The sequence below is a fragment of the Salmo salar genome, chromosome 17 (assembly GCF_965601325.2).
Source record: "Salmo salar chromosome 17, fSalSal1, whole genome shotgun sequence".
Taxonomy (NCBI): Eukaryota; Metazoa; Chordata; class Actinopteri; order Salmoniformes; family Salmonidae; genus Salmo; species Salmo salar.
This window is the reverse complement of record NC_138307.1, coordinates 29,861,125-29,883,907: the sequence shown is the minus strand read 5'-3', so window position 1 is coordinate 29,883,907 and position 22,783 is coordinate 29,861,125. Positions and strand designations below refer to the sequence as shown.

At 40.9% G+C, this 22,783-nt stretch overlaps 2 protein-coding genes across 4 annotated transcripts in view; one reads left to right on the top strand and one right to left on the bottom strand.

The window, feature by feature from the left end:
- Positions 1-22,783, bottom strand: part of LOC106575980 (uncharacterized) — a 185,525-nt gene that overhangs the window by 144,636 nt on the left and 18,106 nt on the right. Inside the window, exon 5 of one of the 2 annotated variants that reach the window (XM_045698558.2) lies at positions 17,543-20,644. The exons of the other annotated variant lie outside the window; for it this stretch is intronic. Within the exon in view, the coding sequence (XP_045554514.2) occupies positions 19,986-20,644 (659 nt within the window). The 3' untranslated portion in view covers positions 17,543-19,985. Of the gene's footprint in view, positions 1-17,542; positions 20,645-22,783 lie in introns of those variants that run through there. 2 annotated transcript variants of the gene reach the window in all.
- Positions 5,599-12,799, top strand: LOC106575981 (uncharacterized). Of its 2 annotated transcripts, none has more exons than XM_045698577.2 (4): positions 5,599-5,719; positions 6,702-6,940; positions 8,921-9,163; positions 9,441-12,799. In XM_045698577.2, exons 2-4 carry the CDS (start codon positions 6,838-6,840, stop codon positions 10,265-10,267), a joined length of 1,173 nt encoding a protein of 390 aa, XP_045554533.1. In that variant the 5' UTR covers positions 5,599-5,719; positions 6,702-6,837; the 3' UTR covers positions 10,268-12,799. The 2 variants fall into 2 exon arrangements, with proteins under 2 accessions (XP_045554533.1, XP_045554532.1); XM_045698576.2 differs by having other exon boundaries at positions 5,617-5,812.

Genomic DNA, 22,783 nt, shown 5'->3' with positions numbered 1-22,783 from the left:
TAACCTTAGATAATTGATTGATGAAATCCGAAGAACGACATCACATCAGAAAAAGGTTTATAGCCAGACTGGAATTACTGAGTCTACCATTACAGATATCCACTGACAAATCTTTACATAAATGAGATCATCAAAAACATGTTGAAATAGCATTTGGCTGAATTAGCTAGCTAGATTTCTTACATGATAACAAGCACCTTGCTGTGAGTCCACCATGTTGCAATGTAAACATCCTGTTGTATGGGTACCACCACCCATTTAGCTAGCCAATCAATGGCATTATAACGAAAAGTACAGTAGTTGCATGGTAAGAAACAGAAGAGAAAAAACACAGCTCAATCAAAACCATCTAACCTATAGCGCTTTAGACACACCCACTCCTTTCCAGACGTCTAATACTTTCCTTTAGACACACCCACTTGCCCTTACTCCGGTAGCCATATAGAGCCCCACAGTGGAGGTGTAATAATACCCATAAAACCTAGCAGTCAAACAGGGAAATAGTTTCAATCGTTTTACACCACTCATTTTTCATTCATTTTACAAACACTTAAAATAAGGGCTGTGTTTGAGATGATATATGAGATTATATAATGCTAATTAGCATCGAAGTAGACATCATGCAAAAGAACAAGCTCCTGCACATCATCTCTAGCTGACACCTTTTGCTAACAGGTATTGTGTCAATTTAAAATTTGCACAAGACAGTTCACAGAATTGTCCTTTAAATAAATGTAGCGTATTTATTCATTACGACGTTTAGCTAACATTAGATAGTTAACCCAGAGATCCTTACCTTTGCCTCGATTCGGCAGTCTGGTCCATCATGTCACTTGTAGTTCTTTATGATAGCCACATTAGCAGCTAATTAGCATTTTATTTTGGGGGGGCATTGAAGAGTTTGTGAATGTAAAATGTTGCATCTGTGGTGGGGATCATATTACCGAATTCCCAGAGTGCCCTGTTTGGGTGAAAGAGGTTGAGGTGTCAAGGATCAGGACTGTACAGCAAATCTCCTATGTGGAGGTGGTGAACAGAGTTATAGGGGCAAGAGGCCACAGTTCTGAAGAAGATATGGTGGTGGATGCACCACAACCAGTTGCAAATGTTGTACGTCAATCAAGTGATCTGGATACACTTATTGTGAAGAAGCAGTGGCGGGTCTAGACCATTTCAACTGGGGGGGCCAAGCTGGGCCCAGTTGTACTGTTAGAGGGGCCAGTTACATTAGACGTTATTTTTGTCATATCGTTTTCTTCACTGCATTGCAGGCATTAGCAGGCAAAAGACCATGTTCATAATCATTAGTGTTCCGTGTTGCCACTGTCTAATAACGGATGTAAAAAAAGAATGATAGCAAAAATGTGTTATGTAAAAATTATTTCATACTCCACATTTAGTGTCTCCTGACCCCTCCTGTCTCAGCCTCCAGTATTTATGCTGCAGTAGTTTATGTGTCGGGGGGCTAGGGTCAGTCTGTCACATCTGGAGTATTTCTCTTGTCTTTTCCGGTGTCCTGTGTGAATTTAAATATGCTCTCTCTAATTCTCTCTTTCTTTCTCTCTTTCTTTCTTTCTCTCTCCCGGAGGACCTGAGCCCTAGGACCATGCCTCAGGACTACCTGGCTTGATGACTCCTTGCTGTCCCCAGTTCACCTGGCTGTGCTGTTGCTCCAGTTCCAACTGTTCTGCCTGCAGCTATGGAACCCTGACCTGTTCACCGGACGTGCAACCTGTCCCAGACCTGCTGTCCCAGACCTGCTGGAACCCTGACCTGTTCACCGGACGTGCTACCTGTCCCAGACCTGCTGTTTTCAACTCTCTAGAGACAGCAGCAGCGGTAGAGATACTCTCAAAGATCGGCTATGAAAAAGCCAACTGACACTTACTCTTGTGTTACTGACTTGTTGCACCCTCGACAACTACTATGATTATTATTATTTGACCATGCTGGTCATTTATGAACATTTGAACATCTTGGCCATGTGCCGTTATAATCTCCACCCAGCACAGCCAGAAGAGGACTGGCCACCCCTCATAGCCTGGTTCCTCTCTAGGTTTCTTCCTAGGTTTTGACCTTTCTAGGGAGTTTTTCCTAGCCACTGTGCTTCTACACCTGCATTGCTTGCTGTTTGGGGTTTTAGGCTGGGTTTCTGTACAGCACTTTGAGATATCAGCTGATGTAAGAAGGGCTATATAAATACATGTGATTTAATTTGATTTAGGGGGGCCACAAGGGGGTCCAAAATTGTTGTCACGGGCACTGGTCCCCCCCCCCCAGAACCGCCACTGTGAAGAAGGTGGATATTTTAGTATTTATAGCCACAGTTAATTATATCTGCAGCTGAGAAGTTTTTGGGCCTCCAAGACTTCACGGCAGAAGGACTGCAAGGACTACTGTTGCCAGAAAATGATCCTTCTGAGCCTGTGTAGGAACCTGATTAGAACAGAAAAGCAGGCTGATTTTAGTTTAATTTACATTTTGTTATTGATAGTTTGTATTATTTTTGTATACTGAACAAAAATATAAACGCAACATGTAAAGTGTTGGTCCCATGTTTCATCCTAGAAATGTTCCGTACACACAAAAATATTATTTCTCTCAAATGTGCACAAATTTGTTTACATCCCTGTTAGTGAGCATTTCTCCTTTGTCTAAATAATCCATCCACCTGACAGGTGTGGCATATCAAGAAGCTGATTAAATAGCATGATCATCATTACACAGGTGCACCTTGTGCTGGGGACAGGAGTAGCTGAGTAGGTGCTGCCTTGGCACCAGCTAATGGGGATCCCTAATAAATATAAATACAACAATTCCACTCAAATGTTTAGTTTTATCACACAACCCAATGCCTCAGATGTCTCAAGTTTTGAGGGAGCATGCAATTGGCTGTTGCCAGATAATTATATGTTAATTTCTCTACCATAAGCCACCTCCAAGTTGTTTTAGAGAATTTGGCAGTATGCCCAACAAGCCTCTCAATTGCAGACCACGTTTATGGTGTTGTGTGGGGAGCATTTGCTGATGTCAATGTTGTCAACAAAGTACTCCATGGTAGCATTGGGTTATGGTATGGGAGACAACGAACGCAATTGCATTTTATCGATGGTAATTTGAATGCACAGAGATACCATGACAAGATTCCGAGGCCCATTGCCCAACCATTCATCTGCCGCCCATTTCTGAAGGATCTGTACACAATTCCTGGAAGCTGAAAATATCCCAATTCTTCCATGGCCTGCATACTCACCAAACATGGCATTGAGCCTGTTTGGGGTGGTCTGGATCGACGTGTACCACAGTTTGTTCCAGTTCCCGCCAATATATAAACTCAGCAAAAAAAGAAACATCATCTCACTGTCAACTGCGTTTATTTTCAGAAAACTTAACATGTGTAAATATTTGTATGAACACAACAAGATTCAACAACTGAGACATAAACTGAACAAGTTCCACAGACATGTCACTAACAGAAATGGAATAATGTGTCCCTGAACAAAGGGGGGGTCAAAATCAAAAGTAACAGTCAGTGTCTGGTGTGGCCACCAGCTGCATTAAGTACTGCAGTGCATCTCCTCCTCATGGATTGCACCAGATTTGCCAGTTCTTGCTGTGAGATGTTACCCCACTCTTCCACCAAGGCACCTGCAAGTTCCTGGACATTTTTGGGAGGAATGGCCCTAGCCCTCACCCTCCGATCCAACAGGTCCCGGACGTGCTCAATGGGATTGAGATCCGGGCTCTTCGCTGGCCATGGCAGAACACTGACATTCCTGTCTTGCAGGAAATCATGCACAGAACGAGCAGTATGGCTGGTGGCATTGTCATGCTGGAGGGTCATGTCAGGATGAGCCTGCAGGAAGGGTACCACATGAGGGAGGAGGATGTCTTCCCTGTAACGCACAGCGTTGAGATTGCCTGCAATGACAACAAGCTCAGTCCGATGATGCTGTGACAGACCGCCCCAGACCATGACGGACCCTCAGGAGTACAGGCCTCGGTGTAACGCTCATTCCTTCGACGATAAATGCGAATCCGACCATCACCCCTGGTGAGACAAAACTGCGACTCGTCAGTGAAGAGCACTTTTTGCCAGTCCTGTCTGGTCCAGCGACGGTGGGTTTGTGCCCATAGGCAAAGTTGTTGCCGGTGATGTCTGGTGAGGACCTGCCTTACAAGCCCTCAGTCCAGCCTCTCTCAGCATTTTGCGGACAGTCTGAGCACTGATGGAGGGATTGTGCGTTCCTGGTGTAACTCGGGCAGTTATTTGTTGCCATCCTGTACCTGTCCCGTAGGTGTGATGTTCGGATGTACCGATCCTGTGCAGGTGTTGTTACACGTGGTCTGCCACTGCGAGGACGATCAGTTGTCCGTCCTGTCTCCGTATAGCGCTGTCTTAGGCATCTCACAGTACGAACATATCAATTTATTGCCCTGGCCACATCTGCAGTCCTCATGCCTCCTTGCAGCATGCCCAAGGCATGGTCACGCAGATGAGCAGGGACCCTGGGCATCTTTCTTTTGGTGTTTTTCAGTAGAAAGGCCTCTTTAGTGTCCTAAGTTTTCATAACTGTGACCTTAATTGCCTACCATCTGTAAGCTGTTAGTGTCTTAACGACCGTTCCACAGGTGCATGTTCATTAATTGCTTATGGTTCATTGAACAAGCATGGGAAACAGTGTTTAAACCCTTACAATGAAGATCTGTGAAGTTATTTGAGTTTTTACGAATTATCTTTGAAAGACAGGGTCCTGAAAAAGGGACGTTTCGTTTTTTGCTGAGTTTAGCAACTTCGCAATTGAAGAGGATTCCCAGCCAGCCAAACCCCGCCCTTACTCGGACGACGCGGCCGGCACGGGAACGCAGTTCGCAATGCTTGATGCGGCAGGTAGCCTAGCGGTTAGAGCGTTGGGCCAGTTACCTAAAGGTTGCTGTATCGAATCCGCAAGCTGACAAGACGAAAATCTGTTGTTCTGCCATGTCACTGTAAATAAGAATGTGTTCTTAACGGACTTGCCTAGTTATATAAAAGGTTACATTTTTAAAAATTAGACCCACTGTGCGGCTCGGGAGGCTCCATCCACAAAGTTTTTAATGCTTATCAATTGCCTTGCACAAAGTATCAAAATACTAAAATGCAACTTAAACAGGACTCTTAAAGAATTGAAATGTTAACTGTATTTTTTTAAATCACAAGAACAATGAAAACATTTGGAAAAATAAATAAATAATGAATGTTATTAATTATATAAAGCAGCACGTGTAATCATCTGCCAGAGAGTAGCCCCAATCGGCCCGAGCCCCAAGTAATACATTTGGGCCAGATAACTCATACCGGAATCGGTCCGAGCTCAATCCCCGCATCCCAGCCATAAGTAATACTGCTTAAGGCGGACCAGACTCGGGCCACATGACGTCGGCCGAGTCTGACTCTCAGCCCAGATCCTCTGTGCTAGCTGGGATGGGACAACATTCCACAGGCCACAATCAACAGCTTGATCAACTCTATGCAAAAGAGATGTGTCCCGGAGGAGACAGCGACCCCTTCTCATGTAATGGGGTTGGGCCATCCCAAGGATCCCGGAAAGCACGGACGGTGTTAGTGGGGGAACAGGAAGTTCCCGACAGAAGCGCACCATTCTTCAGTGTAAAGAAAGCGCCAAAACGGTGCAGTCAAGAAGATAGCATTTGTGTCCGTTTCTATTTATTACTACAGGTATGGAATAGGTTTAAACTTTATAATATCGAAAGAACATGTGATACCATTTTAGGGGATACATCTGATACGGTATTATCACGTTTGGTAAAGGTAAGATGTGTTATTTTTGTGTCAAGCCGAGTGAAGGAAGTGGCAACTATTTTACAAGTTACATAGTTAGAGCAGTTGGGGTTTGTCTGAGTGTATGTACATCATTTTCTCAAGGTAATTTCATAAAGAATCTATTTACTTGAGATTTCTGAATTCGTTTTATTGGTTTTGGTTTTGTTATTGGTTTTGTTATTGGTTTTGTGTGAAATTCACGAGATGGTAAAATGGCGGCGCCCCTCGGTTTGCGTCAACGTACTTCAGTGCAGGCAGTGAGGTGCAGCAGAGAGACAATTTTACGGCTGCACTACTGTTTTGAAGCTGAATGTAATGATTCAGTTTTACTACATGTGTACTAATATTCAGAGACATTCAGTTGTTTCTATCTTTGTCTATAAATGTTACTATGGTGTGAACGGAAATAATATTCGATTTTGATTGAAATAATACAGTGAAGAGAATTTTATTCAGGAAAATAGTGCTGCTTAAAACATACTGCAACCTTGTACTAAATGGTTTTTGAGTCATTGATGCATTTATGTGAATTCAGAAAATCTACTATAGATTAAGTACACTTAAGTTGTGTAGCCTAATTTAAAGTGTATGCTTTGTCTAATGTGAATTAATGTTTTGTTGTCAATGCGTAACTACCAGATCTATTGAAATGAGATCAGTGCTTGACTTGGACAGGAGCTCACTGGAGCTGAGAACCGTCACCTCAAATGTCTACTGTTTGAGCTCATGTTCCTCTTATAGAATATTAGCTCAACAGTATTGTGGAGCTCCTGCACCTAAATATAAAACATATTTTTAGAGAATCAAGAAAGTGCCAGAACTGTCAAGACAATAACTTTTTGTGTCCGTTTCTCTTTATTACTACTGGCCGACTCAGATTAAGTCTGAGGCCGGTAACATCAACAGTGAGGACAGACCCAGCCTGCCTCTCTCCTTCCACACTGAGTCCAAACCTACAGTCACTGGGTCCTGATTGTGACAGTGGAGCCCAGTTTGCACTGCAGGATCCAGAGATGGCATCAGTGAAGCTGGAAGACTGCAGTCAAACACTGGAGTTGAATGTCAACATTAAAGATGAAGAGGAGGAGGAGAAGATTGGGAAATCTGTTTCTCACAGTAAGAACAGGTTCTATTTAACTTAGTTTGTTGTTCGTTCCAACTTCTCACTGTGTATGAAAATTTGCAGTAGAACTGTTTCATGATGAACTGTTTCAATGAGAAGGTAGATGTTATTTCATTCTACTGAGACTTGCATGGTTTGACACCAGTATTGCCAGAATTTGTTTTATTCACTGGGCTATCTGGAGTGATCAGAGAGTAGACTAAAGAAGTGAAGTAGACAAACTGACAGTGTTTTAAAGATCTATGAAATTAGTCTGTAGTTACTAACCCTTGTGATAGTGAGTGGAGGATGATATGAAATGAGTCTGTGTAGTTACTAACCCTTGTGATAGTGAATGGAGGATGATATGAAATGAGTCTGTGTAGTTTCTAACTCTTGTGATAGTGAGAGGAGGATGATATGAAATGAGTCTGTGTAGTTACTAACCCTTGTGATAGTGAGTGGAGGATGGTATAGCTCATCATATTCATGACTTATGAGATACTTTTAGAATAGTTTTTATTCCCCTTTTGTATTATACAGCCTACTTATATGAATATGTACAGGTAGCCTAGTGATTAGAGCATTGGGCCAGTAACCGAAAGGTTGCTGGATCGAATCCCTGAGCTGACAAGGTAAAAATATGTCATTCTGTCCTTGAGCATAGCAGTTAACCCACTGTTCCCCGGGCGCCGAAGATCGATTATGGCAGCCTCCCGCACCTGTCTGATTCAGAGGGGTTGGGTTAAATGTGGAAGACACATTTCAGTTGAATGCATTCAGTTGTACTACTGACTAGGTATCCCCCTTTTCTTTTCAGAAAGTATTTAGACCCCTTGCCTTTTTCAACATTTTGTTACGTTACAGCCTTACTCTAAAATTGCTCAAATAAAACACTCCTCAATCTACACACAATACCCCATAATGACAAAGCAAACACAGGTTTTTAGAAATGTTTTCACATTTTATCAAAAATTTGAAACAGAAATACGTTATTTACATAAGTATTCAGACTCTTTGCTATGAGACTCGACATTGAGCTCAGGTACATCCTGTTTCCATTGATCATCCTTGAGATGTTTCTACAACTTGATTTGTTGTCAACCTGTGGTAAATTCAATTGATTGGACATGATTTGGAAAGGCACACACCTGTCTATATAAGGTCCCACATTTGACAGTGCATGTCTGAGCAAAAACCAAGCCATGAGGTTGAAGGAATTGTCCGTCGAGCTCCATGAAAGGAAAAATTCACAAGCTGGTAAAATGGCGGCACCCACTCGGTCTGCGTCAACGGACTTCAGTGCAGGCAGTGTGGATGCAGCAGAGGGAGACCATTTTACGGTTGCTCTACTGTTTTGACGCTAAATGTAATTATTATCGGTTTTCTACATGTGTACTAATCTTCAGACGCATGCAGTTCTTTCTATATTTATCTCGAAATGCTACTATGGTGTGAATGGGAAATACTATTGGTTTTTGATTGAAACAACACAGCGAATACAAGGTTATTCAGGAAAATAGTACATAGTGCTGTTTAAAGCATACAGAAACCTTGTACTAAATGTTTTTTTAGTCATTTATGCGAATTTGGGAAAATCTACGAGAGGTTAAGTGCACTTACGTTGTGTAGACTAATTTAAAGCAGGTACTTTGTCTAATGTGAATGAATTAATGTTTTGTTGTCAATGCTTAGCTACCAGATCTATTGAAATTAGATCAGTGCTTGACTTGGACAGGAGCTCACCGGAGCTGAGTACCGGCACCTCAAATTTCTACTGTTTGAGCTCATGTTCCTCTTATAGAATATTAGCTCAACAGTATTGTGGAGCTCCTGCAACCTAAATATAAACAGTACCGGTACCTATTTCAGTCCAAGTCAAGCACTGAATTAGATAATTGAACAAGAAGAAATATAATGTATTTAATAGAGAATAAAGTTCCAGAACTGTCAAGATAATAACTTTTTGTGTCTGTTTCTCAATGTTACTACAGGACAACTAGAATTAAGTCTGAGGCCGGTAACATCAACAGTGAGGACAAACCCAGCCTGCCTCTCTCCTTCCACACTGAGTCCAAACCTACATTCACTGGGTCCTGATTGTTACAGTGGAGCCCAGTTTGCACTGCAGGATCCAGAGATGACATCAGTGAAGCTGGAAGACTGCAGTCAAACATTGGAACTGAATGTCAACATTAAAGATGAAGAAGAGAAGATTGGGAAATCTCTATCTCAAGGTAAGAGAATACCAAGATTGTGCAATGCTGTCATCAAGGCAAAGGGTGACTATTTGATGAATCTCAAATATAATATATTTTGATTTGTTTAACAGATTTTTGTTTTGGTTACTACATGATTCCATATGTGTTATTTCATAGTTTTGATGTCTTCACTATTATTCAACAATGTAGAAAATCGTAAAATTAAGAAACTTGAATGAGTAGGTGTTCTAAAATGTTTGACCTGTAGTGTATATCACACAACTGACTGGTTCTTCTGATGCTGTTCACACAGGAGACCGTGTTGAGACATTCTCTACATCCAGAGAGAAACAGCAGGAAGATAATGGAGCTAAGAGGTCTCACCACTGCCCACATTGTGAGGAGAATTTTTCAGTTCTATCAAAACTAAAAATACACCTAAAAATACACCTAGGAGAGAATCTGTATTCCTGTACTGACTGTGGGAAGAATTTCTCTACATCAAAGGTTCTGACAGTTCATCAGAGAGTGCATACAGGAGAAAAGCCTTACTCCTGCTCTGACTGTGGGGCGAGTTTCTCTCAACTGGGCACCTTAAAACGACATGAACGTGTACACACAGGAGAGAAGCCTTACTCCTGCTCTGACTGTGGAAAGAGTTTCTCTCGACCCGATGACTTAAAAACACATGAACGTATACATACCGGAGTGAAGCCTTACTCCTGCTCTGACTGTGGAAAGAGTTTTTCTCGACTGGGCCACTTAAAAACACATGAACGTATACATACAGGAGTGAAGCCTTACTCCTGCTCTGACTGTGGAAAGAGTTTCTCTCAACTGGGTGAATTAAAAATACATGACCGTATACATACAGGATTGAAGCCTTACTCTTGCTCTGACTGTGGAAAGAGTTTCTCTCAACTGGACAGTGTGAAAACACATGAACGTATACATACAGGAGTGAAGCCTTACTCCTGCTCTGACTGTGGAAAGAGTTTCTCTAAACTGGACAACTTAAAAAGACATGAACGTATACATACAGGAGTGAAGCCTTACTCCTGCTCTGACTGTGGAAAGAGTTTCTCTCGACTGGGCCACTTAAAAACACATGAACGTATACATCCAGGAGTGAAGCCTTAAAATGCTTCACATCAACTCACTTAAAAGTTAATCAGAGAACACAGATGGGAGAGAAGCCTTACTGCTGCTCTGACTGTGGAAAGAGTTTATTTTGAATGTGCCAGTTAAAGACACCAAGGTAAACATAAAGGAGAGAAGACTTACACTGAGCTAAAAGTTCATCAGGGAACACACACAGGAGAGAAGCCTTACTTCTGCTCTGACTGTGGCAAGAGTTTCTCCGGATTGACAATTTAAAGACACACCACCTGATACACACAGGAGAGAAGACTTATCACTGCACTGACAGTGAGTTGAGATTCTACAATTTGGGCAATTTAAAAAGACACCAATGTTTACATAAAGGAGAGAAGCCTCATCAGTTCTCTCAGACCAGCTAAGATTAGACACTCCACTTAATTATCATCTCATAAAATAATTGGCGATGTTGAATTGGATCAAATGAAGAAAGTGTAGAACACTCTATTGTAATCCTATTGTTTCTCACTGTGAGAGAACTGTGCAGAGGAAAGGGAGTGTTATAGAATGTTAGCCTCTCTTTACTTTAGTGATCAGTGTGCACCTGGTCAGTTTTGGTGTGTTTTGTTAGCTTCTACTGGAAAGATATTGAGATGATCTTGGATTTGCCCTTAAGGTTGAATATCCTCTGTGAGGCGTCTCACAATGGAGTCTGATGGTTGACTGGGTGGTACTGCTTCCCTCTGCAGTTTTCTGTGGGAATGAGCTGGTAGACACAACCTACACTGAGTGTACAAAACATTAAGGACACCATGACATAGACTGACCAGGTGGATCCAGGTGAAAAGCTATGATCCTTAATAATGTAGTTGTGGTGTATTTATTATGGATCCTCAATAGCTTTCAGTAGAAAACAAGAAACTGCGGTTGCAGTGGGCTAAGGAATGAAAACACTGGAAAATTGGGAACATATTGCCTGGTCTGATGAATCTCCCGGTTCCTGCTGGTTCCTGCAGTTTCACGCTGATGGGAGGACTAGAGTATGGAGGAAACCACGAGTACATGCATCCAGTGGTGGAAAAAGTACCTAACTGTCATACTTGAGTAAAAGTAATGATACCTTAATAGAAAATTACTCAAGTGAAAGTCACACATTAAAATACACCTTGAGTAAAAGTATTTGGTTGTAAATATACTTAAGTATCAAAAGTTAAAGTATGAATAATTTTAAATTCCTTAAATTAAGCAAACCAGATCGCACAATTGTCTTGTTTTTTTAAATATATTACAGATAGCCAGGGGCACACTCCAACACTCAGACATCATTTACAAATGGAGCATTTGTGTTTAGTGAGTCTGCCAGATCAGAGGCAGTAGGGAGGACCAGGGATGTTATCTTCATAAGTGCGTGAATTGGATCATTTTCTGTCCTGCTAATCATAAAAAATGTAATGAGTACTTTTGGGTGTCAGGGAAAATGTATGGAGTAAAAAGTACATTATTTACTTTAGGAATGTAGTGAAGTAAAAGTTGTCAACAATATACGTAGTAAAGTACAGATACCCCCCCAAAAACGACTAAAGTAAAAATGATTTAAATAAGTACTTTACACCACTGTATGCATCCATGCCGTGTGTCAGCATTGCAGGGGGGTGGTGTGATGGCGTGGGGTGTGTTTTCAGGGCCCACATTGGGCCCCTTGATAAAAGATGAACAATGTTTGAATGCTACAGGATATCTAAAGAATCATTGCCAATCAGGTGCCTCCCTTCATGGCAGCAGTGTATCCATCTGCAAATAGATTTTTTTCAGCAGGATTATGCCCCATGCCACAAGGCTTGTCCAGGAATGGTTCCAAGAACATGACAGTGAATTCATCTTACTGCAGTGGCCTGCCGAGTCACCAGATCTCAATCCAATTGTTCATCTGTGGGAGGAGATGGAAGGAGCTATTCGGAGTAGATATCCACTCCCAGGCAACTTGACACAATTGTGGGAAGCATTGGAGTCAACATGGACCAGCATCCCTGTGGAACGCTCTCAACACCTTGGACAGTCTATGCCCCAACGAATTGAGGCTCTTCTGAGGATAAAGGGGGCTGCAACTCAATATTAGGAAGGTGTTCCTAATGTTTTGTTATATCAGAAAAGATGGTGTGATCAGTTTTTAGCATTAGTTTGGGTGGATTATTTTATATTACTAAACAACTTTTGTTTAATGATAAACAGACTATGAATTGTATTTTAATACTGGATGTATTATTTTAGTCATTGATGATGAATGTATTTGAATAACTGTATTGAAGTTAATTGATCTGGCGGCAGGTAGCCCAGCGGTTAAGAGTGTTGGGCCAGTAACTGAAAGGTTGCTGTTCATCTAATCGGCTCAGGACCAATCTGTCATTGTGCCCTTGAGCAAGGCAATTAACCCTTATTTGTCCTGTAAGTCTCTCTGGATAAGAGCATCTGCTAAATGACAAGAATGTAATGAAAAAATGTTGTACACAAATTTATGCTGGGCAGCCACTTCTTCTCTTGTATATAATTAAATGAAATAAACTGTTTGAAGTGAAATACTGTATATACAATACACAACATTACCACTTTGTTTACCCTGGTCAGAGGGACAGGACCATAGTAAGCTAGACTATGTAGCTGCTGTTGTTAGTAGCCTACAGTTTCCATGCAATACAGCATGTCAGATCACTAATGATTAGGTGTATAGGCTGCTACATTTATGCAAGAGTTTTTGCTTGTGTCTGTCAGGAGTGATGTGTTGTCAGGCTAAATAACTACTGGAGGGAAGTGGAGAGCGCGCCTTGTGCCTGGCCCGCCCGACATGGTCAAGAGATGCAAAGGGCATGCCGCAGCACTCCGATGTGAAGACCTGTACAAAAATGTAGGATTGTAGTACAATGGAAAAAATACAGCATTGTATTTTCGTGGAATGGTAGTGATCAAAAAACAGTATGTTTTCCTTTGTACTAGACCTAGGAATATAAAATGTTTATTTATAGCACATGCTTAGAGAAAATGCACCTCTAACTAAATGTAACTCCAAAGGAACTCTAATTAAAGAGATAGTTCAATCAAATTACAAATGTACACCATGGTTTCTTCACCCTGTATACAATCCCAAAATGTGCACGTCAGCAGTGAAGTTCTCAAGATGGAGGACTTTCAGTACAGCAGTGTTCCCCAACCCAGGTCCCAAAGGGGTGTACATGTTTTTTTTGCCCTAGCTCTCACATACCTTATTCAATTCAAAGGCTTGAGTTGGTTAGTTTAATCCAGTGTGTGAGTGTTAGGGCAAAAACAAAAAAGCTCACCTCTTTGGATCCCAAGGACCAGGATTGGGAAACACTAGTACATAGCAAAAAGTGTGATGATTCAAAATATATCTATTTTACAGTTTGAAGTCCTGTATGTAAGATTACTTAGTTTGTATTCAGGGGACTAGTTATGTACTCAAGATTTGTGATGTGTACTCAGGAGACGAATCTCTGATCTTAGCAGCATCATTCTTACACCTTTGCAGCATTGCATTGTGGTTCTTCAATGTTTTCCTGCCACTACGAACAGATAAAACATTTGTGGATCTTTAGAAAATGTCTCCTGTATCTGTCGTTTCCATCATGTTGCAATTATTTTTTTTTGCAAAATGTAGAATAAACCTCTCTGGATCCTGCAGTGCAAACTAGGCTCCACTGTCACAATCAGGACCCAGTGACTGTAGGTTTGGAGTGTGGAAGGAGAGAGGCAGGCTGGGTTTGTACTCACTGTCAATCTGTCAACTCTGGATAGGATCCCAGTCCTAAATAGACGTCTCAAATCGACCTCCTGGTCCTCCTCTGTGCATGCCACACCCCCTCCCATTGTAATCTTACGTATGAACACATTTTGAACAATGGCTTCCTAAAATGCTGTGGTGCTTACTAACACAATAGGAAAGGTTGAGGTAGATGTGGACCATCACAGGTGAGGTCACAGCTCTTTTACTCTGAACATTGATATCAATGACTCACCCTCAAATGGACCATCAATACCAGAGTTCTACAAGACTATTTACATAATCAACTGGGCATTACAACAGTCTGACCCTCAATATAGTCTTGGGCATATATTGAGCTCTAACAAAGGGGCGTGGAAAAGGTCTGTTGAAATGAATACTGTAGTGGTGTGAGAAAGGTAACAAGCTTCCTCTGGTTCCATTCCCCAATAGTAACTGGGTCATTATTGAATTGCATGGGTAATGCTGTTTCTGGGCATTGGTACGCTATAAAACACTTATTTAATAAGAAAACACATGCACTTTATACTGATAAACATCTATTTGTATGCATTGTAGAAATTACTGGTGCCTAACGAATGGGCTTGTCACCATGGTGATGTGTAGAGATGTAGGGACATGTTTTGAGTAGATAAATAGAAACATATATTCTTTAGAATTCCATGAATTAAACAAAGACATTCAGTACATCAATAAAGCTGCAGTATTGTATCTGGTCTCAAAGCTGATGCTGAAAAACCATGTCAGTGCTGAGGTCAAATGAATTGCTGATTTAAATTTCATGTTCGTTTCAGCTTCATATAAACAGGAATTGTTTAGCTTAAAACAGTTTTTAGTATTTAATGATACAGAAGAGAAGAGATTGAGCAGCACAAATTCATTCATTCAATTCTAACTTCATTTTTCATTGTCAGATCAATAAAGTTCAATGGAGTAATCCAATCACATTCATCATCAATGACTAAAATAACTAATTTTGTTTTAAAATACAATTTAATAAACATGTCATTTCATAGCCTGTGCATCAATAGTAAAATTACGTAGTAAAATATGTATCTACCCAAACTAGTGGTGAAAACTGATCATCACACCATTTCTGATACATGTAGTGTCTACCAGCTCATTCCCACAGAAAACTGATCATCACACCATCTCTGATACATGTAGTGTCTACCAGCTCATTTTCACAGAAAACTGATCATCACACCATCTCTGATACATGTAGTGTCTACCAGCTCATTTTCACAGAAAACTGAAAACAGCATTTCCTATCCACCCTCCCCTCAGATCATTGTGAGAACTATAATACAATGACCAAGGGGGATTTCTTCCTTCACCCTCATACCGGAAAGAAAATGTATGTCAGGTAGAATTTCCTGTTAAACAACATTTGTGGTATATTTCCTGGCCATGTGGTTATTATTTTGGAAAGCCTAAGAGAAAATATTATATTATATCCATGACTTACAAACAGAGACATATTATATCCATGACTTACAAACAGATCTCTTGAGCTTACATTATGTTAAGCTACATGTATCCGTGAGATCTGGATGGTTCCTACGAGGCTACAAACAGAGTCCGAAATGAACCTAGATCAGGCATCTTGCAACTGGCTCAAGTATTATCTAATGGACATAATGTGTGGTTGCTTAGTGACGGTATCAAATCTAGATTCCTCAATATTGCAAAAGGTGTTCCTGCAGGCAACGTTCTCTCTAAACTGTGCGCGGCTGCTCACTTCCTCCAGGACTGCAGTCAGAATAAATTCCATGCCGCACAGAGACGGAAGAGATTGAACTTCACGGAGTTTGCCCCATTAGTTTGCACTATATAGAGCAACGTTTTTTTCTATGATCGAACCGATATTATATCAGCCCTTTTTCAATGCAACAAACCAAAACAAATAACTTTTCAAGATTGAGTCTGTGATTTTGTTGTAGGCAGAGCCAGTCCGAACCGAGTAGAATTCTATTGGCTCGAGTAGCCCACGACCGGTCTTTCAATCACCAGCGAGTGAATGCGCTGTTCAGATCAGAGCTGCGGGTGTTGACATTCTTTGCTAGTTAGCGAGATATTAAACCAGTTATACATGGGTATGGGTCAGCAATGGGGAATTACTGCTAGTCTACAATTCAAGCTGTCTATGAAAAGGCTACATTTCAAACTGTCTTTGAAAAGCCAGTCAGGGAAAAAGCTTGTCTTAATTAAAAGGGCAGTGTTCTATTTTGAGACAGGCTTGAATATGCAAATAAGCCAATAAGTGCACGGTTTCGGCTGGGAAGCATGCTGACGTGTTAAAGGCTAACAAAAAGTCTGTCTTACAATGTTTTCAGTGGTCCTACATTGTACCCCTATTTAGACCTGAATTAGCAGACAGTCTAAATCCAGATTAGTGAAAATATCGGATTACTTAAACCATTTGTAACAGAATATCAGTTAGCCCAGCATAAACCTTTCCTTTCAACACCATGGAGTGAATCCTTACCACTGCTACACCTGGCTATCAGCCACCCGAGCTTAGTCTGGCAGTGAAACAGTTAATGCCTTTTTTATAAACATAGCTGATATGGCTGACTTGGTTAAACAAATATGGTTTCTACTGACTCCTTGTGGATTTGTGTAAATCGATAAGAACCGCCTAGTTAAATCAAGGTTAAATAATAAAATATGTACATGCTAAAATCACCACTGTAAAACACACAGGGTGTTCACTCCTTAGGCCCACCTTCCTTTCTGCGTCAGACTTCAGCCTCATGTCTGGGGTGGAACATCTACTTCTGAAAGTACCATGCTTAGATTCATAATGACATCTCAGATTGAATTCTTTGCAAACAGCGATAGTGTCGATGCAAACAAGACGCACTGGTTTGCCATTGGAGAAATACGATGAATATATTGTAGAACAGTCTATTAATATAGACATTGGTGATTTTACCACTGTAATCAGATCAACATTATTATGTTATGGTCATTGAATTGATTAGCCCACTAACCACGTGTTAAATGTGTAGTGTAGCCCACACTGTGTAGGACTATGAATTGGGCAGCTACAGGCTATTTGTTAACAGGATAATTATGTTCTGGCCTGCAGACTAGCTACAAACTCAGCATTAAATTGACTGGAGGCCAAACCTAGTTGCCCCCGTTGTATATTGTAAATTCAATCTCCCCCTTCACTATCATCAATCAGATAATTCAAACGTGTGGATATAGTGCTAAAGTTGAAGGACTCATTGTCTTGGTGAATTGAAATTATGTTGTTCCCCACCAGTGACCTCAGAAGTGGAAACAACGATACAATGTAGTCCAACAACATCTCTCTCAAACAGCACAGATGTGAAACGTGTTTCACTGTAGAAGCACTGGTCCTCTTACATTTTAATTCCAGGTTGATAATCACAATATTTAAGGGCATATCAGATGGTCTGCTCTGACCATAACAGTCACACCAAGCATAAGGTTGGTTGATATAATGGGTAAATAATGTACCCATGAAAACCCTATGAAATAGCTCCCCAATACCGTCTGATGTATATATTTAATGTATTACATTAATGGTGACCACAGCCCTTCCAACAATACATTTGAATCGTATTTTACTGTGATTGAATACATTCAGCAGGGTGGAAACAATGTAATCCATTTCAAATGTGTCTCCCAGTGCAGCTTTACTTCCAGGCTATTATGACACATCTGTCAGTTTCTTCTATGTTCCTAGGTTTAGTACAATAAAAAACATATATTGTTTTTTGGGCATTACCATTCCACAAAAATGCCATGCTATATTTTTTTTTATTGTACTACCATCGCACATTTTTCTAAGGGCTGTTCTTCACATTGGAGTGCTGCTGCATGTCCATTGTCTCTCTTAACCATGTCGGGTGGGCCGGGCACAAAGGTCAAGGCGGCTCTCCACTTCCCTCCAGTAGTTATTTAACAAGCCTGATAATACATCACTCCTGACAGACACAAGCAGAAATGTAGCAGCCTATACACCTAATCATTAGTGATCTGACATGCTGTATTGCATGGAAACTGTAGGCTACTAACAACAGCAGCTACATAGTCTAGTTTACTATGGTCCTGTCCATCTGACCAGGGTAAACAAAGTGGTAAGGTTGTGTATTGTATATACAGTATTTCATTTAAGAGAAAAAAGTGTTTGCCCAGCATAAATTCATATACAAACATTTTTCATTACAATCTTGTCATTTAGCAGATGCTCTTATCCAGAGCAAATTACAGGACAGATAAGAGTTAATTGGCTTGCTGAAGGGCACAATGACAGATTATTCACCTAGTCGGCTCAGGATTCAAACCAGCGACCTTTCAGTTACTGGCCCAACACTCTTAACCGCCAGGCTACCTGCCGCCAGATCAATTAACTTCAATACAGTTATTCAAATACATTTATCATCAATGACTAAAATAATGAATCAAGAATTAAAAGACAATTTAATAAACAAGTCAGTTCATAGCCTGTTTATCATTAAACAAAAGTTGTTTAATATAAAATAATCCACCCAAACTAACGCTAAAAACGGATCATCACACCATCTTTATCTGATATACACCGTGTACAAAACATTCAGAAACACCTTCCTAATATTGAGTTGCACCCCCCTTTGTCCTCAGTACAGCCTCAATTCGGCAGGGCATGGACTGTCCAAGGTGTTGAGAGCATTCCACAGGGATTCTGGCCCAATTCTTCCCACAATTGTGTCAAGTTGGCTGGGAGCGGATCTCTACTCCGAATAGCTTGTTCCATCTCCTCCCACAGATGAACAATTGGATTGAGATCTGGTGACTCGGCAGGCCACTGCAGTAAGCTGAATTCACTGTCATGTTCTTGGAACCATTCCTGGACAAGCCTTGTGGCATGGGGCATAATCCTGCTGAAAAAAATCTATTTGCAGATGGATACACTGCTGCCATGAAAGGATGCACCTGATTGGCAATGATGTTTACATATCCTGTGGTATTCAAACGCTGCTCCACTTCTATCAAGAGACCCAATGTGTGCCATGAAAACACACCCCTCACACCACCACCACCAGCCTGCAATGTTGACATATGGAATGGATGCATGTACTCATGGTTTCCTCTATACCCTAGTCCTCCCATCTGCATGAAACATCAGGGATTCATCAGACCAGGAAATGTTTTTCAAATTCTCCAGCGTCCAGTCTTTTAATTCCTTAGCCCACTGCAACTGCAGTCTCTTGTTTTCTGCTGAAAGCTAATGGGGATCCATAATAAATCCATAATAAAAACTACATCATTAAGGATTATAGCTTTCGCCTGGGTTCACCTGGTCAGTCTATGTCATGGAAAGAGCAGGCATCCTTCATGTTTTGTACACTCTGTACATGTTGTGTCAATCAGCTCTTTCCCATAGAAAACTGCAGAGAGAAGCAGTACCACCCAGTCAACCATCAGACTCCATTGTGAGACGCCTCACAGAGGATATTCAACCTTAAGGGCAAATCCAAGGTCATCTCAATATCTTTACAGTATAAGCTAACAAAACACACCAAAACTGACAAGGTGCATACTGATCAGTAAAGAGAGGCTAACCGTTCCTCTGCACAGTTCTCTCACAGTGAGAAACAATAGGATTACAATAGTGTTCTACGCTTTCTTCATTTGATCCAATTCAACGTTGCCAATTATTTTATGAGATGATAAATAAGTGGAGTGTCTAATCTTAGCTGGTCTGAGAGAACTGATGAGGCTTCTCTCCTTTATGTATACTTTGGTGTCTTTTTAAATTGCCCAATCTGTAGAATCTCTTCTCACAGTCAGTGCAGTGATAAGGCTTCTCTCCTGTGTGTATACATTCATGTCGTTTTAAGTGGCACAGTAGAGAAACTCGACACACAGTCAGAGCAGATGAAAGGCTTCTCTCCTATGTGTGTTCTCTGATGACCTTTTAGCTCAGCTGTTGTTTTAAAACATTTTCCACAGTCAGATCAGTGGTCCTTTATGTTTACCTTGGTGTCTTTTTAAGGTACCCAGTCGAGAAAAACTCTTTCCACAGTCAGAGCAGGAGAAAGGCTTCTCTCCTGTGTGTGTTCTCTGATGACGTTTTAGCTCAGTTGATGTTGTGAAGCATTTTACACAGTCAGAGCATATGTAAGGCTTCTCTCCTTTATGCATACGTTCATGTGATTTTAAGTTGCTCAGTAGAGAGAAACTCTTTCCACAGTCAGAACAAGAGTAAGGATTCTCTCCTGTATGTATACGTACATGTGCTTTTAAGTTGCTCAGTTGAGAGAAACTCTTTCCACAGTCAGAGCAGGAGTAAGGCTTCTCTCCTGTGTGTGTTCTCTGATGACGTTTTAGCTCAGTTGATGTTGTGAAGCATTTTACACAGTCAGAGCATAAGTAAGGCTTCTCTCCTGTATGTATACGTTCATGTCTTTTGAAGTTGCTCAGTAGAGAGAATTTCTTCCCACAGTCAGTACAGGAATACAGATTCTCTCCTGTGTGTAATTTTAGGTGTATTTTTAGCTTTGATAGAAATGGAAAAATCTCCTCACAATGTGGGCAGTGATGAGACCTCTTAGCGCTTTGATCTTCCTGCTGTTGCTCTCTGGATGTAGAGAATGTGTCAACATGGTTTCCTATGTGAACAACATCAGAAGAACTAGTCAGTTAGTGTGATATACAGTACCAGTCCAACGTTTGGACAAACTTACTCATTCAAGGGTTTTTCTTTATTTTTACTATTTTATACATTGTAGAATAAGTGAAGACATCAAAACTATGAAATAACACATATGGAATCATGTAGTAACCAAAAGTGTTAAAACAAATCAAAATATATTTTAGATTCTTCAAAGTAGCCACCCTTTGCCTTGATGACAGCTTTGCACACTTGGCATTCTCTCAACCAGCTTCACCTGGAAGGCTTTTCCAACAGTCTTGAAGGAGCTCCCACATATGCTGAGCACTTGTTGGCTGCTTTTCCTTCACTCTGCGGTCCAACTCATCCCAAACCATCTCATTTGGGTTGAGGTCGGGGGATTGTGGAGGCCAGGTCATCTGATGCAGCACTCCATCACTCTCATTCTAAGTCAAATAGCCCTTACACAGTCTGGAGGGGTGTTTTGGGTCATTGTTCTGTTGAAAAACAAATGAGTCCCACTAAGCCCATACCCGATGGGATGGCATATTGCTGCAGACTGATGTGGTAGCCATGCTGGTTAAGTGTGCCTTGAATTCTAAATAAATCACTGAGTGTTACCAGCAAAGCACCCCACCATCACACCTCCATGCTTCACGGTAGGAACCACACATGCAGAGATCATCCATTCACCTACTCTGCGTCTCACAAAGCCACAGCAGTTGGAACCAAAAATCTCGAATTTGGACAAATCGCACCAAATTACAGGATTTCCCTCGGTTTAATGTCCATTGCTCGTGTTTCTTGGCCCAAGCAAGTCTCTTCTTCTTATTGGTGTCCTTTAGTAGTGGTTTATTTGCATCAATTCGACCATGAAGGCCTGATTCACGCAGTCTCCTTTGAGCAGTTGATGTGTCTGTTACTTGAACTCTGAAGCATTTATTTGGGATGATATTTCTAAGGCTGATAACTCTAATGAACCTATCCTCTGCAGCAGAGGTAACTCTTGATCTTCCTTTCCTGTGGCAGTCCTCATGAGAAACAGTTTCATCATAGCGCTTGATGGTTTTTGCAACTGCGCTTGAAGACACTTTCAAAGTTCTATAAAATGTTCTGCATTGATTGACCTTCATGTCTTAAAGTAATGGACTGTCATTTCTCTTTGCTTATTTGAGCTGTTCTTGACATAATATGGCCTTGCTCTTTTACCAAATAGGGCTATCTTCTGTATACCAACCCTACCTTGTTACAACACAACTGATTGGCTAAAATGCACTAAGGAAAGAAATTCCACAAATGAACTTTTAACAAGGCACACCTGTTAATTGATATGCATTCCAGGTGACTTCCTCATGAAGCTGGTTGAGAGAATGCCAAGCGTGTGCAGAGCTGTCATGAAGGCAAAGGGTGGCTACTTTGAAGAATCTCACTTTTTTGGTTACTACATGACTACATATGTGTTACTTAAAGTTTGTTTTCACTTATATTACAATGTAGAAAATAGTAAAAATAAAGAAAACCCTGGAATAAGTAGGTGTCCAAACCTTTGACTGGTACTGTCAATGTCAATCAAATGTATTTTATAAACCCTTTTTACATCAGCAGTTGTCACAAAGTGCTTTACAGAAACCCAGCCTAAAACCACAAAGATCAAGTAATGCAGACGTAGAAGCACAGTGGCCAGGAAAAACTCCCTAGAAGGCAGGAAGCTAGGGAAGAAACGCAGAGAGGAACCAGGCCCAAAGGGGTGGCCAGTCCTCTTCTGGCTGTACCGGGTGACATATGTATTCATATCAGTAGGCTGTACAATACAAAAGGGAATAAAACTATTCTAAAAAGGGGCAAAAGTCATAAATTAGCCATATCATACTCCACTCACTATCACAAGGGTTAGTAACTACACCGACTAATTTCATAGAACTTTAAAACACTGGCAGTTTGTCTACTTCACTTCTTTAGTCTACTCTCTGATCACTCCAGATAACTCAGTGAATATAACAAATGCTGACAATTCTGGTGTTAAACCATGCAAGTGTCAGTAGCATGAAATAACATCTACCTTCTCATTGAAACAGTTCATCATGAAACAGTTCTACTGCAACTTTTCATACAGAGTGATAAGTTGGAATGAATAACA